The 16,223-nt window shown below is 42.7% G+C and overlaps 1 protein-coding gene across 3 annotated transcripts in view; it reads right to left on the reverse strand.

The window, feature by feature from the left end:
- CCNJL (cyclin J like) overlaps positions 1-13,645 on the reverse strand; it is a 52,434-nt gene extending 38,789 nt beyond the window's left edge. Inside the window, exons 1-2 of one of the 3 annotated variants that reach the window (XM_030573087.1) lie at positions 13,267-13,645; positions 12,370-12,477 (exon numbers count right to left, since the gene is read on the reverse strand). In XM_030573087.1, the coding sequence (XP_030428947.1) occupies positions 12,370-12,447 (78 nt within the window). In that variant the 5' untranslated portion in view covers positions 12,448-12,477; positions 13,267-13,645. Of the gene's footprint in view, positions 1-12,369; positions 12,484-13,266 lie in introns of all 3 variants that reach the window. The other 2 variants (XM_030573085.1, XM_030573086.1) reach the window with 2 other exon arrangements.
- Between the last annotated feature and the right edge of the window lie 2,578 nt (positions 13,646-16,223).

Here is a 16,223-nt window from a genome sequence, read left to right on the forward strand (position 1 = left end):
TCTGGTCAGGTGACAGCCAGGCTCACTGAACTTGTTAACCCTTTACAGTCAAAAGAGACATGAAGTACTCCTGTTCTATTAACCCTTAACTATCTGTTTATGACACACCCCCAATTAGAAGTTTTTATGAGAGTAAGGGAAGGGAATTTTTAAACTTGTCCCTTCTCGTTGTCACTGTAAATCCAATGCTATGTCTATTTTTATTAGCAACTTCTGGCATGGTGAGCTTAAGGGATGCACTCTTAACACCTGACCTGATAAAAAAAGAGAGAGAAGACAAGCTAGGAATTTTCTGAGAGCTCTTTCAAGACAGTGCTGCATCAGACTATGGACAAGGAGCTTGTAGGACTTCTGACTGAAAACATGGAAACAAACAATACAAAACAAAGGTCAGACAAAAAGGCCCAGGAGTCCCAGCAGAATATGGAGAGGGAAATGCACTAGGATAATAAATCGGTCTTTTCAGGCAGCAAACCCAAACACAGCAGACCTTGGTTGACTGACAGGACCAAACATCAGAATCAGCCTTTGCAGTCGCTGGAAAACTGCATGGTCACTGCTCTCCAACATATCACTTGGCATTATGAACCGCATCCTTACCCCTACTACTCCACACTGGAGGAAAGCAAGGGAAACCACAGCTTCACATAAACCAAATCTATGGTTTTCTCAGCCACAACAGACTATACTGGACTAACAGCCACTTGTAAAAACAAAAAGGAAGTGTTTACTTCCTTTTCAGGAGTAATTTTAAAAGGTTTCACTCATGTTAAATTGTGTTAGAAATTTGTATGAGATTGTATGCATGTGTCTGCACTTTGATTTTGTCATGAAACTTTAAAGTCCTGTGTTTGGAGACTAAAAGTTGCTTAATTGCTACAGAACGCCCACTAGCAGTCAAGAAATCAAACAATACTTATAAATGCCCATCAAGCACCACAGAATTCCAAGTCTCAGGAAAACACTCAACCATGTCTATAAGTGTACAGCAAGCAGCACAGTTCAGAGCAGCAGCCAAAGCTGCTTTTTCACACGCCTGAGCTGTAGCTATGCCGATATAAGTTCCCAGTGGAGGCCAGCCTTTAGTTAAGTAGGAGTCTGGTGATGTATTGCCTATCACAGCTCTAAGGATGGAATTCAAACCGGTCTGGGCTCAGGAACATCTTTATTTCTGCAATCAGTTCTGGAGCTAGTTCCTGAGTGGTTAATAAAATGAGAAATACAGTAGGAAGTAAAGCTCTGGAACCACCATGTCAAATTTAGTAGTAAGGGGGTAATACTGACTCACTTTGCACCAGTGTCAGCCACATGCTTATTAAGTTTATTTCATTGTGAAGATCCATCTATATAACAGCATCAAAATGCATTTCTGTGGTGAACTGCCCTCATACAGTTTAGTCACCGTGAGCACGGGCGTGTACTTGGCGCGGTTTACCCCTGTCCCGGACACCTGCCCCTTCTGCGGCGTGAGGGAGACCCTGGCGCACGTGTATTTAGAGTGTGCCAGGTTGCAGCCCCTACACCGGCTCCTCACAGCCATCCTCTTACGTTTTTGGTTACACTTTTCCCCTCACCTCCTTTTGTATGCACTCCCTATCCGTGGCCCCGCGAAGTCCCGGGACCTCCTGGTCAACCTCCTCCTCGCCCTGGCGAAAAAGGCCATCCACGCGACCAGGGAGGGGAGGTTGGCCGACGGAGACTCCGGTGACTGTGGGGCTTGCTTCCGCTCCATGGTCCAATCACGCATCCGGGCGGAGTTCCTCTGGGCGGCGTCCACTGGCTCCCTTGACGCCTTCGAGGAGCAGTGGGCGCTGTCCGGGGTTCTCTGCTCGGTGTCCCCGTTAGGTTCCCTCCTTCTGACCCTTTGACCTCACTCCTGTCCCTGTTCTTTTATTAGTTGTCCCCCGCACTCAATGGGTTCTGTGGCCCTGTGGTTCCTCCCCTTAGGCTGGGGGAGGATCCTTTAGCAGTGGGCGGGCTTCGCCCGCCCACTTCCCAGACACCCAATAGGTACAGTTTAGTCAGTTGTGACAACATTAACAGAATAAGAGCAGAGCAAGGTACTTTTCCCTCTTCTTCATGAGAAGGAGCATCTGGATTTGTAGTCAATAAAAAGCCTGATAAACAGTGAGGGATTTATTCCAGTTGAGGTATCTATTTCTTAGACTTTCCCCATATATCAAATATTAAAGATTTCCAATGCTTAATTCCTTCTTCGCCTCCTCTTCCACCCTTTCTCCCAATACTAGAGGTATTAATGAAATATCCAGCAACTGACTCAATACGAGCAAAAGATTTAGTGGATTGTGTGATGGTTGTGGTAGTAAACCACTGCTCAAGAAAACAAAATGGAATTCATCAGGCTGGCTTGTTTAAAAAAAAAAAAAAAAAAAGACAAATATTTACAAGAAAAACTCCTGTCTATCATTTCTCAACAAATGTACCAACAACCTGGGATGCTTGCTCTCATAACAGAATTTGTTTTTCTATAGCATTAAATCAATGTAACTGTCAAAGCAGTCAATTCAGACACCAACAGGACACTGATCATTAACATACGAATAGCTATTTTACACATATACAAAATGGTTTTAGTGTGGACAAAGTTTGCAGTAGTATTCTTGGGATCCCTCTATCATTCTGTGACAGGCAGAAATAATTCAAGGATAGCATCTCTCACTTAACATTTGCTGATGACAGTCAGATTAAGAAAACTGATACCTGAAAGAAGACTGTTTCAATATTATGTTTCTAAAACGTAGTTGTGGAAGAAACTGCAACTATATTGGAAGGATACTATTTAATCCAGTGGAAAGTTGCGTAAGCCTACATAGGGCCAAAGCCAGGTCTGAAAACCAATAACAAAATTCCTATAGTTTATTCAAATCAGAGAGTCAGCAACAACCAACAAGTCTTCAATTTTTTTTAGTTCTCTGTATGCTGGCTTTTCCCTTGCACAGTATGTCTCCATAAATACCCTATTGCACTGGATTCTCAGATTTCTTATAACAAGAATCTGTGTGTCATAAGGAATACTGTAAGATTGTTGCCAATTACGAAGCAGCAGAAATGCCTATAGTTTACAGGGGGAAAAATCCTAGACACGGTTACCTTAAAAGTTCACCCTCACAACAATTCAACTTCTTCCTGTTTTCCATCTTACTTAGCTGAGGGAGAGGTCCTTATTTTCATTCCTCAAATTCAATTTCTGCATAGAGTATTAGCACAAAAAGTCATGGGTGAAAAGTTAACTCCTTTGTAACTGACACTATTTAAATAAACAATCCTCTTGTCAGGAAGTGTTTGGAGAATAGCACAAAGACCTCAAGGAGTTAGGGATCTTTTGTTTCTGTTCTTTTTAAGGGGGGGGATGCACATATTCCTTAAATTTAACCTATGCTACCTGTCTTCCAAACTAACTTTCCATTTTTGGCCAGTATTTCAATATTAAGTGAAGTCTGAATGCTTAATTACAAAGGGCTATCAAACTCAAGAGGGGACTCTACAATTGATGGCATGCTATTTCCTACTGAAACTAACTTTAGCTTCTGCACAAACTGCAGTGTTGTGCCTTTAAGTTACAAAAACATTTACAGAAGTGTTCTGGTAAGTGTTTCTATGATTAGACAGTTGGCAGTAGTTTAATGAACAGGTCATTAAGGTTAAGAGTCAGATACTATGTTTATGAAAGCTTGTTAGTGGGTTACAGTTGATGTGCTTTTGGACTTTGCTGGTCACAATACAGAGATTATGCAAACCACCTACCCACCGGGAGGAGGCAGAGATAACTGACAGATCAATGACACTTCAGAAGGAACGAGCACAGTGGTGGGCAATCTGCAGCTCACAAGCCAAAAGCAGCCCATCAGGGTAATCTGCTGGTGGGCCACGAGACAGTTTGTTTACATTGACCATCCATAGGCACGGCCCCCCGCAGCTCCCAGTGGCCGTGGTTTGTCATTCCCAGCCAATGGGAGCTGCGAGAAGCAGCGGCCAGCACATTCCTGTGGCCTACACCATTTCCCGCAGCTCCCATTGGCCGGAAACAGTGAACTGCGGCCACTGGGAGCTGCGGGGGGTTGTGCCTGTGGATGGTCAATGTAAACAAACTGTCTCACGGCCCACTAGCGGATTACCCTGACGAGCCACAGGTTGCCCACCACTGAACTAGCATGATGCATTTGGTCAGAGGACAGGAATGTGCAAGAAAATCCCTCCAAAAGACCATGTTTTGCCCTTGTCTGCATCAGACTCCAGCTACGCTACTGCTATATCACTTCAAAGCTGTAATGTAGATGGGTTCTAACTATGTTAGGGGGACAGTCTGGGTTTTAACTTTGTTATGGAGCCACAATTAGATACGCCCTACACTTTAACTTTTAGCCTTATTATAACTAGGTCACTTATTTTTTTATAGAATAGATGGGGCCTAAGTGGCAGTGAAACATTATTAATATAACTTAAAAAACTTAAATAAGAATCTTCCAGTTTCATTAAGCAAGCTTTATCAGTATTCCCCCCACCTCCCATTTCTAATTAAGCAAAGTTCTATAAGACTGCAGGGTTAGAGTCTCATAACAGACCTGGGTTCATCCCCATTACCCTCATTTAAGCACAAGACTGGGAGGGACACTAAGCTATTAGCGTTATCCTTTAACCAGGATGTCAAAATGCAGCTCTCTTGAAATTTAAGATCCCATGGCACTTTTTGACAAGTATACGGGCCAACATTCTCCCTCCTTCAACAGAGTCTAATAATGGATAAGGTGGTGTGCAAGAAATTGTTCAAATTACCCTTGGTGATTTGTGAAGTGTGCCACTCAAATGTCAATAGAACTACATAAAAATATGATTCAAAGCAGCACCACCAACACTCGCCTACAATTGAAAGAGATGGCAGAGACCTCCTTTTGAAGAGTACACAACTTGTTCTAAGGGCACATCCAGTCTACCTGCAGGATCGGCCGGTAGTGATCGATCTATCGGGGATCGATATATGGCGTCTCGTCTAGACACGATCTATTGATCCCCGAACGTGCCACCCCCCACCCCAGAACTACACTGGAGCGAGTGGCGGTAGCAGTGTTGCTGAGGGAGCCGCGGCCATCGATCCCGCGCTGTGAGGACGGGAGGTAAGTCAAAATAAGATACGCCGACTTCAGCTACGCTATTCCTGTAGATGAAGTTGCGTATCGTACATTGACCCCCACCTCCACCCCCAGCGTAGACCAGGCCTAAGTGAAGTACACCAGAACTTCTTGTATCTAGTAAGCAATGACAAATATTACTGTGTGCGCCTACCAGTTTTAAAAATAGTTCAGGCAAGCTCTATTTATTTAAAAGCTACCTAGAAGACAAACTTAGAAGCACCTCAAAAAAACCCAACAAACAAAAAACAAAAAAACAAACAAAAACTTTACTTATGCAAACACGTGGTTCTTGTCAACTGACTTCAAATGGCATTATTGGAAGAGGGATGTTCCATGTTTATGTCTGTAAATCAGGGCTTAATTTGTGCCAGGGCTAGCCAGGGTTGAGCCCCGGGCACCTCTAGTTGCTGCATCAGCTCTGAATGTAAAAAAATTGCTTGAGCCCCAGCACCTAATTGCTTGAGCTCCGGCATCTTTTTCCATTACAAATTAAGCATTGCTCTCAACTCCACATCAGACTTGCAGATGAAGGTATTTTCCTAATTGAAAGTCCTCTAGAGTATGTCATCTACACTAGGAAATTAGGTTGATTTTATACATTCGATTGCATATGTCCCCATTAAGTGCATTAAGTCAGCGGAGTGCGTCCTCACTACCGTGACTAGCATCGACTTACACAGCGGTACACTGTAGGTAGCAATCCCATAGTTCCCGCAGTCTCCACTGCCCATTGGAATTCTGGGTTAAGCTCCCAATGCCTGATGGGGCAAAAACATTGTTGCGGGTGGTTTTGGGTACGTTGTCAGTCGCCTCTCCCTCCATGAAAACAACCGCAGACAATTGTTTCGCGTCAGACAACAGGGCAATTAGAAGAGCCCAGCAAGGCGCACTGCACATCAGAGAGGCTGTGAAAACCAGTTTCATGACTGGCCAGGCTTTGGCGTGACCATTGTTTGAATCAAGGAGAAACACACACCCGCCCCCTTTGCTGATTTTAATTCTCTGTGAGACAATCACCCTCTCCACTTCGAAATAAATTAACTATTGTTTTGAAACCATGCGCTCTCTCTCTTTTTTTTTAAATTAATAAATAAAAAGAGAGATAACAGACAGGCTAGCCCAGGTGGGGTGGGGGAGGAAGGACGGACAAGGCTACATTGCTTATTGTAGCCACACTAAAAATCAGACTGTTGGAATGAGAGCCTTCTGTTGCTTGGGCCATCCTCTGGAGTGGAGTGGCTGGGTGCCAGGAGCCTCCCCCCGCATTCTTGGGTGTCTGAGTGAGGAGGCTATGGAACATGGGGAGGGGGGTAGGCGGTTATATAGTGGATGCAGTGGGGGGTCTGTGCTCGTTGGCTTTCCTGCAGCTCCAACAGATGCTTCATCATGTCCATTTGCTCCCCATTAGCCTCAGCTCTTTGTGCTCACTTAATTCTTTCCTGGCCTCTGCCACTGAATGCCTCCATGCAATAAGCTGTGCCCTATCAGTGCTGGAGGACTGCATGAGTTCGGAAAACATGTCATCGTGAGAGTGGTTTTTTTGCCTTCTAATCTGCGATAAACTCAGGGATGGAGATGATAGGAGGAGCGTAGAAACATTCTACACTCTACGATTCTGGGGGCACTGCATGGTCACCTGTGCTACTGAGTTCGCCACACCGACCAAACAGGAAATGAAATTCAAAAGTTGCCAGGGCTTTTCCTGTGTACCTGGCTAGTGCATCAAAGTTTAAAGTCCTGTCCAGAGCGGTCACAATGCAGCACTCTGGGATACCTCCCAGAGGCCAATACCGTCGATTTGCATCCGCACTACCCCAAATTCAACCCTATATCATGTTTTTCACTTCATATTTGTACTGTACTGCCAGATTTCTGCCCTATGACAATGCCTTTCAATATACACAGTTAAAACTGCAGACTCCACTGCTCAGACCTTCAAAAATTTACTTTTTTGCAGCCTGCTAAAGATGACAGACAGGCGTTAGCACACTGTTCTTATGTAAGAGGAGGTATTTGTGCTTGAATGCACTCCACAGCAGGCATTTTTAATCACAGTATTACCAAACATTCTAATTTCAAAGGACAGTTTAATTGCTACTGTGTGTAAAAATCCACTACTTCATGTGTTCCACTTTGGTATTTTAGAGAGTGTTTCATTAAATTCTCCTTCCTCGGTTTAAATTATTCAAATGATCAGCAGCTAATCTGAGGCAGGATCAGAGAAAGGAGTGTGAAAACTGAAATTCCAACTCTGAGGAAAGATGAAAGAAGAGAGATCATGAATAACCATGTACTTTATTAGGACACCTGTTCCTTTCAGCTCCATACACATGGTGCTATCTATACTAAAAGCAGACAAAAGCTAGCAACCAGTAATGCTATTATTACAACTTTCAAAAGCTGGAGTTTTTAAAGTGGACAGATTACATTTTTGTTGCTGGGCCGACAATCCCTTTAGAGGACTTAGCGCAATGAGTTGCTCGCTGCTGGTTATGCCTACTTTCATTTTACAGCTGATTTAAACTAGAAAGGCATGTTAAAAGCAAATGTTAACATTTTTTCAGTTCATCAAGATGAACAGAAGAAATAAATTGCGTCTCAGAGACATGCTGGATCCTGGAAATCCTCCTCTAGATTTTGCTTTCAAGATCTGGAAAAGTTACATTGCTTTTTGCAATGTCCCACTACCTCCTTGGACAAAAAAAAAGAAAAGAAAAAAAGGAAAACGAAAACAAAATTGCCTGATTTACTTAGTTGTGATGTTTGTACAATGCTGAATTCAATTATCTGTGCCAAGCATCTGTAATTTATTGAAAAAGCACCTATCAAATAACATTTGGTAAGGAGTAAAAAGTACAATAGTGGATTTTAAGACAATACAGAATTAAAATGATGAAATTACTGTGTCCTCATTTTTAGTAAAATCTTGCTTAATTAATAGAACAGGGAAGCCAAGTGTTTAAGGGATGCAGAGAATGTGTGTAAAGAACACAGGGAAACATTCTCCCCTATTCAATGGAAGAAAGGTGGGGGTGGGTTGTTTTTACTGAAGAATGGGGACCATAAACCTGTTGCTTGTTGTACTTCTGACAACTTGCTTTATTACTATCAGGGTTATCTGTTAGCTGGGGGAGTAACTTTTACCTAGAGGAAATACCTATCCCCCCCAGACACTGTAAAAATGTAAAGGCACAGAACTGTTTGTTTTCAGAAGGCACCAGCTCTGTTCAACTATCCACCTGGCTGGAAAGCCCACAGACCACTCATTGGCAAAGCAATTAAGAAAGCCTTTGAAGGATTAAGTTACAATACAAACTCTTAAAGCTTGGCTCAATGAGCTTTGTGAAATTCAGCCCTGCTCTTACTCACATTGCTTTGAGAAGCCATGTAAGAGGTGAATAAAGGAGGAAATACAAGCAGATCTACTGAGCACTTTTAAATTGTAGGAAATGTGCATATCCTGGCAGGAAGAAAGCTAACATACCACAAACACTGGGGGCTGGAGGACAACTTAGAACTCTGTTTCCAAAACAAGCTCAGATCATGTTCTAAATAGATATATTTTCTCTTTTTTAGCACTTGTGTGCAAAGAGAAACACTGACTTGCTATTTAAACTCTCTCTCTTTCTAGAGTACTTATTCCTGCTAAAGCAGAGGGACACGTTTACATAGAACTGAACCATCAGAAGGCCAATTTCTGTGACATTGTATCCATTTGGTAGGTCTCAAAAACCTCTTGAAAGCTGAATGACTTAAAATGCAAGTCGACCTGCTAGCAGGATGTCTCTCCACCACTGACTACCACTGCACAGGCTCTAGGCTGCCAAAAGGTCATCATGGGCATCAACCCACCTGTTACAGTACTAATGAACAGGGTAGAAGAGAACACTGAAGACTGCAGGGCAGGCTCTGCCTTCTACTCCGCTAGTGCCCTTTCACCTCCTCAAGCTGTCCTCCATGGCACAATCCTGCAAGGCTTAAATATTCTGACCCAAATAGAGAAGCCATTAAACTTGTACTGTATTTTGAATTCAGACTAGTCATGAGCTTACAAGTGTTCTGGATCTGGCCAGAACACTCAAGACCCGGCGTAGCCTAGCAAGAGATAGAGAATCTACCTCCATAGCAACCAGAATACTGCTTCTTGACCAGCCAGCCAAGTAGAATGTCAACTTAAGGGATTTATTTCCTGATTTATGAGCACCCCATCTCTACAGCAAAAAGCTTAGCAGCACCTTTAAACCCAATTTACACTAGCACACCTGAAGTCTTCTATGTACATCAGATGCCTGCCCTCAAGCACACCGCATTCATTGTGTACAACTAACAAACATACTGCATGAAGGACTCCAGTCCATGCAGTAACACCAGCTTTCAGAGGCCCTAATTATCCTCAGAGTACAGTAATTTCAGGTTTTTGCACATTACGTACAGTATGGGCACAGATATATTATGCCACCACCCTTACAAGTGTTTGTGGTTTTATGCCCTCCAAAGGAAGGCTCAGTTAGGTTTAATACTAAAATGATCTCCACGTGTCTTGTTTTAAAAGAAGTTAAAAATTTTCAGAAACTTTCCTTCAGAAATGCTTATGTTGCTGAAATGGGAAATTTCTTCTCTGCATTAAATACAAACTTTAAATACGTTCTTCTGAAGAGGAGACAATCTGCCAAGAAATTTGCACTGCAAGTCATGGGCTACATAAAGTGTATTTTCCCTTAGTGCCAAACACAACCTTTACTATAGTTTCGGTCTCAGACTCACCTGCTTAGATCAAGACTAATCTGTTGGTGTGTTCTTCCCTCCCCCTGCACCCCGTCCATGACCAGATTAACATGCTGGGCCAGAGGACAGCACTGAAAGTGTTTAGAAAATCCCTCAGTAGAGATTAAAAAAAAAAAAAGCAGCTTTGTTTTGTGGGCAACACCATCTGCTTTACCATTTTCTACAGCACAGCACCATAATATACCACTAGGACTCTCAGCAATCTTGTAGACATAGAAAAGCAGAACAATATTTATGCTTTTTTTGTTCTGTGCTGCTGTTGCAGATTTCCCCATCACTGAAAGCTAATTAGCACAGTATTCTTCCAGAACAAAATCAGATGTGCTTCTTCTATCTGACTTGAAACATGCTAAATCTAATTCCTTTTAAAATAAATAAATAAAAATAAATAAATAATTGTAAGGATTTCTTCCAAACTCCCACCTCAAAAGCATGTGCAGGCAACATCACATCCTCAGTACTGAAGGGTTTATGAATCCCACATTTAGATTTCTCTTTAAGGGAAATTTGCAATTTAAAAAAGAAAAAAGCCTGGGCTTGCATCCTCTTTTCTGCTTCTTTATTATGTATAAGGAAAGCCTGAAGGGTTTTGAAGGGAGGGGTTTATGGGTATTTTTTCCACTTTAATATCATAGGTATCAACTCTCATCTTGCTGGTTATGCTGAAGGACAGTCTGTTTTACTGTCTCTCATTTGTTTCAAGGATTTATTTTTCTAAAACGTTAAAGGCATTAACAAAAAGACTCAACAAATTGTACACCGTGACAGTCCTTTTCTTTCTCAATACACTCAGTCTGAGCTCTGAAATATTTCATTCTTTAACCAGAATCTTCCAAGCTAGGCAGGACCTGAACTTCTAATGCAAGAACATAAATATGCACAATTCAGGCCTTTCTTATCAATAAAGTAGCAAAAAGAAAAGTACAAGCCAATTTTCCCTGTTTTCAGCTTCACCTGAAAATTCAAACAACCAGGCCTACTCCTGTCATAGGAACTGGTATCTGTAAGTGCACATGAACAACAAAATTCTAGCATTGTAGGATAGTCCAACCTAACCATGTCCCAAAAGTAGGCTGAAGTATGCACTTGCTAAAGGCAAATTCTAAGCCACATATACAAGAGGTAAAACATGGCAAAGAAATTATGCAGGCCTCAGAAGAAATTGACAAGGCAAATAGTTTTGTTTTTTTTAACTGAAATCCGCACTTTCTGACCAAATAGAATTTTCAGTGGTCAAAGTTTTTTGGCATGAAAATTAATGTGGTAAAACTCAATTGCCTAATAAGAGCCTATTATTTACTTTGTCAATTTCATAAGGAACTAGATGTCTGATACAGGAAAATTAGTTTTAAGTAACTTCATAAACAAGTTCAGTGTTTTCTTTTGCAAGAAAATAAACAACTGTTGATCTAGATTTACTTGCATCAATTATCCCCCCCACCCCATTTCAGAATCAGAAGGACCTGTCCCTCAACGTGATAGCATGAGAACAAACAACAAACTTGCCAAGACCTGATAATGATTAAGTCACCTGATGTAATTTATTGTTGAATGCCAGCTAGAGAGACAAGAGTAGTAGAATATCCAAAGTGTTAATTTTGTTAAGGGTATCTTGAAAGGGAGTAAAGTGCAGATAGTTAATCTTTGCTGTGATCTCTCTTTCATGTTACCCAGCTAAATGCATTTAGCAATTCTTTAATGTTTGAAGTGTACCTAAGGAAATGCAACCTGTAAACAGATAATGCTATTATTTCTAGTGGCTCAAAGCAAGAGCTTTTTTAAATTAAGAGGACAAGACAAAGCACAGCAATAAATCCCTTCAAATACTGCCCAAATATTGCTCATTTAGGTATTTTAATATCAAAGATTTTTCTTCTTCTTTAGGGGCACACATGTAAATGCAGTACTAGCTTTATCAAAGCAGACAATTACAGCCAGCATTTGTACTGTTATCTCACAACTCCTCTGCAGTCTGCCAAGAAACAAGTGTCTGTAGTAAAATTGCTTCTCAAGCTGTTTTTGTTTGAAAACAAATAGTTACTTCTTCAGACCTTAAGATCTTTTGATTGCATGCAGCACAGCAACAGTACCCACTTTTTATTTAACACACTGTATCTTCACCAGCTTGCCTGAATTAAAACTGCTGAACAAAAGCCAGCAGATATTTTTAGCCTGTAAATAGGTTTTTGTACACTGTAATTTATGATTAAAGTATTTTTATAGGACAGAAAGTGTTCAGTGTAGGTTCTCTGATTAACTGAATTGATGAAGACAGTTACTCCTGACGTCCCTTCCAACCCTAATATTCTACGATTCTATGACAATTTAGAGCTTTAACATTTGTTTTCCTTATAATGCTTGAGGGGGTGCCAAAGCATTTTTGCTGAATCGAAAACAAACAGGGGAAGGCGAGAAAAGGGAATTAAACTCCAACCTTCATTCTCAGAGTTTGATGAATGTCTGCTGCCAGCTCCCCTTTCCACCACTGCTCTTCCATCCTCATTCTTCCCATCCAAAGGTGTGGAAGACAGGAATTTAGTAACTTCTGGAAAGGAAGCAAACCAAATAAATCAAGCAGCTCGTACAAATCAATCCAGTACCATCAGTTTTTCCTAGCTTTTTTAGTGTTAGTTACTTGCCATCAGATTGACAACGCTCTAGAAATAAACCACTTGAAAACAATCACTGTTCAGCTTGTTTCAAAGAGACAAAAATACAAGTTATTCAGGGTCAACATAAGGCCATCAAACTTCCGATCAGATTGTGACCTGTAGGTTTTGCCAGTTGTAGGACTCTGCCAAATCCTTCCAAAGAGGTTTTGCTCCAAAAACATCTCGGGGCAGCATTGTCCTGGGATCACTTAAAAATTCAGAGAGCTTCTCCAATAGCAGAAGTGTTTCTCACACTGTTGCTTCCTTCCCATAAAACAAACCAGTGGTGCCTCTACTCTCAGACACTCTTATTCTCCCATTTTTTAGGCTATCAAAGGCTTCCTTCTAACTGCCTTTCCCAGATAAAGTTTTTTTTGTTGTTTTTTTTTTTTAAAGGGGCGGGAGACAGGGGGAGAGGACGGGAGGAATGAGTCCCAGCTAGAGAAATCCTGGGGGACTTTTTACCCTCATTTCATCAGATGGGAAGAAGTGCCCCGTAATTGACGTTACATCAACTGGATCTAGCCCTTGCTCCAGCTGGTTGTGTAAAACAGTCACACTGGGATTTTTAATACCCTTCCAATGTGCAATTCCAGCCTGCAGATTCCGGGTTTGTTGTTTTTTCTCCTTTTAACAACGCTACACAATTTCAGGACCCTGAAAAATGCAACTTGTGTTACCTTCGCTGGCTGCCTCCTCTTTGCCTCACACACTGTGATCAGCAGCCTTTGTCCTACTCCAACATCCTGCTGGTGCCGCTACAGCAGCAGTGCGAACACTGCAGCCAAGAGGGAAAAAATCAGACCCCGGCAGCCCCCGGCGCTAAAAGTCGGAGGCAAAGACAGGAGATGGATGCACACATCCCCCACCCCAGGGTGCACCCCGCATGGAAAATAGACACTGGTGCTGCCTCCCCTTTTAGAGCACCCAACCCCTCCAGCCTCCCCGTTGTTCTCTTGCACCCACTCCCCGCAGTAGGCTACCGCTGCCGACACTCTATAGGAGCGCAGCAGCGCTCGCGGAGGATTACCACACCGGCCGCGCACCACGCAGGCGCCATGCCTCTGCCCCGGAGGACTCTGGGGACTGTAGTTTCCTCCCCCCTGCGCAGTGAAGCTAGGGGAAGGGGCGAGTGAGGCGTGGCTTGACTCGGGCGGCGGGCGCCTCAGGCAGAGGGTGTCCCGCGGGAAGGCGGCGCGTGCTGCTGGGACTCAGGAGCCTGCTGTCCACGTGCTTTCAGCAGTGCTCTCCAGCGCCAGGGTCACCAAGCCCCTTGCCTGGGTATGTGTGTGTATGACAGTCTTATGCAAATCATGCAATGACCTAATGTACTATTTGTAAATAATGTGCATCTAATCATACATTTTATGAAGGCATTGGCTTGACAATCTGAGGAGTAAAGTAGGCAGCAGGGCAAGCTTCTGCCATACCACTCTTTTGCCCTCCACAACCGTTCAGAAGCCAGGGTTAGCCTCTCTCCCCATTATGAATTTGGCTTTAAATTCATGAGATTTTTATAACATAAATCAGGGGTAGGCAACCTATGGCATGTGGGCCAAAGGTGGCACACGAGCTGATTTTCAGTGGCACTCACACTGCCCGGGTCCTGGCCACTGGTCTGGGGGCTCTGCATTTTCATTTAATTTTCAATGAAGCTTCTTAAACGTTTTTAAAACCTTATTTACTTTACATACAACAATAGTTTAGTTATATATTATAGACTTATAGAAAGAGACCTTCTAAAAACGTTACAATGTATGACTGGCACACAAAACCTTAAATTAGAGTGAATAAATGAAGCCTCGGCACACCACTTCTGGAAGGTTGCCGACCCCTGTAATAAAGGTTGGGCTCTTCATATGCCTTCTGGTTTTTGAGACTTTAGGGCTCATGTTTTGGTGCTTTTTGGGATGCACGAAGGCTAGAAACTTTCCCCCCACACACAACGAAAGCTCAGTATGCAAGCAGGCATCCACTGGGAGACATACAATGCCCCATACACACATGACCAGACAGGGAGATAAGCATCTGTTACTCCCTGCTTGAAAGGAGCCTGTCTATGACATGTCACCTCCTGGTTACCTGCCTTAAGAACATATTTTTCAGTATAGATACACAGTACAGATAGTAGTCCTTAGGTCAGTGGTGGGCAACCCCACATGGCCCGTCAGGGTAATCTGTTGGCAGGCTGCGAGGCAGTGGTTACATTGACCGTCCAGGCATGGCCGCCCACAGCTCCCAGTGGCCATGGTTCTCCGTTACCGGCCAATGGGAGCTGCAGGGAGCAGCGCAAGCCGTAGGGATGTGCTGGCTGCTGCTTCCCACAGCTGGTATTGGCCTGGAATGGTGAATCATGGCCACTGGGAGATGCGGGGAGCTGTGTCTACAGACGGTCAATGTAAACAAACTGTCTCACGGCCTGCCAGTGGATTATCCTGACGGGCTGCGTGTGACCCATGGGCCACAGATTGCCCACCACTGGATTAGGTACTACCCATCCATACATTTCCCAGTGATTATGACCACTAATGGTCTACTGGCTCTTGGTAGAGACCTCCCACATCACCCTTTAGTGAAAAATTATGAATATATACAACTCAGAAGATCCCTGTAAAACTCTATTCATCCCCTCTCCCAGTTGGTACCAAAAGGTTCATGGGTCACACTGCTGATTAGTGCAAAGCATAGTGGTCAGTTTGTGATGTGAGAACTGGAACTGGATCCTTCAGATTCAGCTCATATAAGGGCCACTAAATATCCATTAGATTAGAACATATTTTAGTCCCTGCTGACCGGGGCTGAGTTTAAACTTGTAACCTCCAGGTTAAGAGCTCTGCAGTGCATTAGCACTGTCCTGAGGCATAAATGTTAATTTAAGAGGGAAGCATAGATATAGTTAAAAAAAAAAAAAAAAGCCCAGTATCTATGTATCTATCTATGTTAACAGAATATGAAGGTTGCAAGGTCAAGCACTCAAAATGGAGATATTAGAATTAATGTTACATATGTCAGCCTTAATTCATTGTTTTCCTTCTCAATAGGTCTTTAATTATATGATTAACTATTTTTCTCACATGATTCATCAGTTTGGTTTAAACCCAGGACCTTCAAAATCACAGCATAGACACCTACTAATTAAGCTAAATGACCAACTGACAGCAGAAGTAGGTTATTAGCCATTCTAGGGGTCAGCTGATATAGTTGTTGAGTCATCCTTTTCCAGTGTGCTAGAGAACTGTTTGCTAGACCAAGCATTCCTAAACTGTGCTATGGTATGTGAGCTTGATATTTCATCAATTCACTTCACAACAATTTTTGAAAAAGATGGTACATGAACCAATATAGTTTGGGAGCTGCTGTGCTAGATAAGAGTAGAATGTTGGGTGTCATGATTCCCAGTTGCCATTTCTGGTTCAGGGAAGGTAGCATAGGATGAGAGGGGTGGTCAAAGACCAAATAACCACCCTATAGCTTCTTTCTGGAGAAGCGTGGCTAGGACTTGGCTATGGATCTAGGTTCTAACCCCAACTCTATCTGATGTTACCTTGACCTAGATCCTCAAAAGTGTTTAGGTGCTTAGTTCCCACTGAAATAAATGAGAGTTATGTGTCTAAATACCTTTGAGGATCTGGGCTTT

This window comes from Gopherus evgoodei, chromosome 8 (assembly GCF_007399415.2).
Source record: "Gopherus evgoodei ecotype Sinaloan lineage chromosome 8, rGopEvg1_v1.p, whole genome shotgun sequence".
NCBI classification, from domain to species: Eukaryota; Metazoa; Chordata; order Testudines; family Testudinidae; genus Gopherus; species Gopherus evgoodei.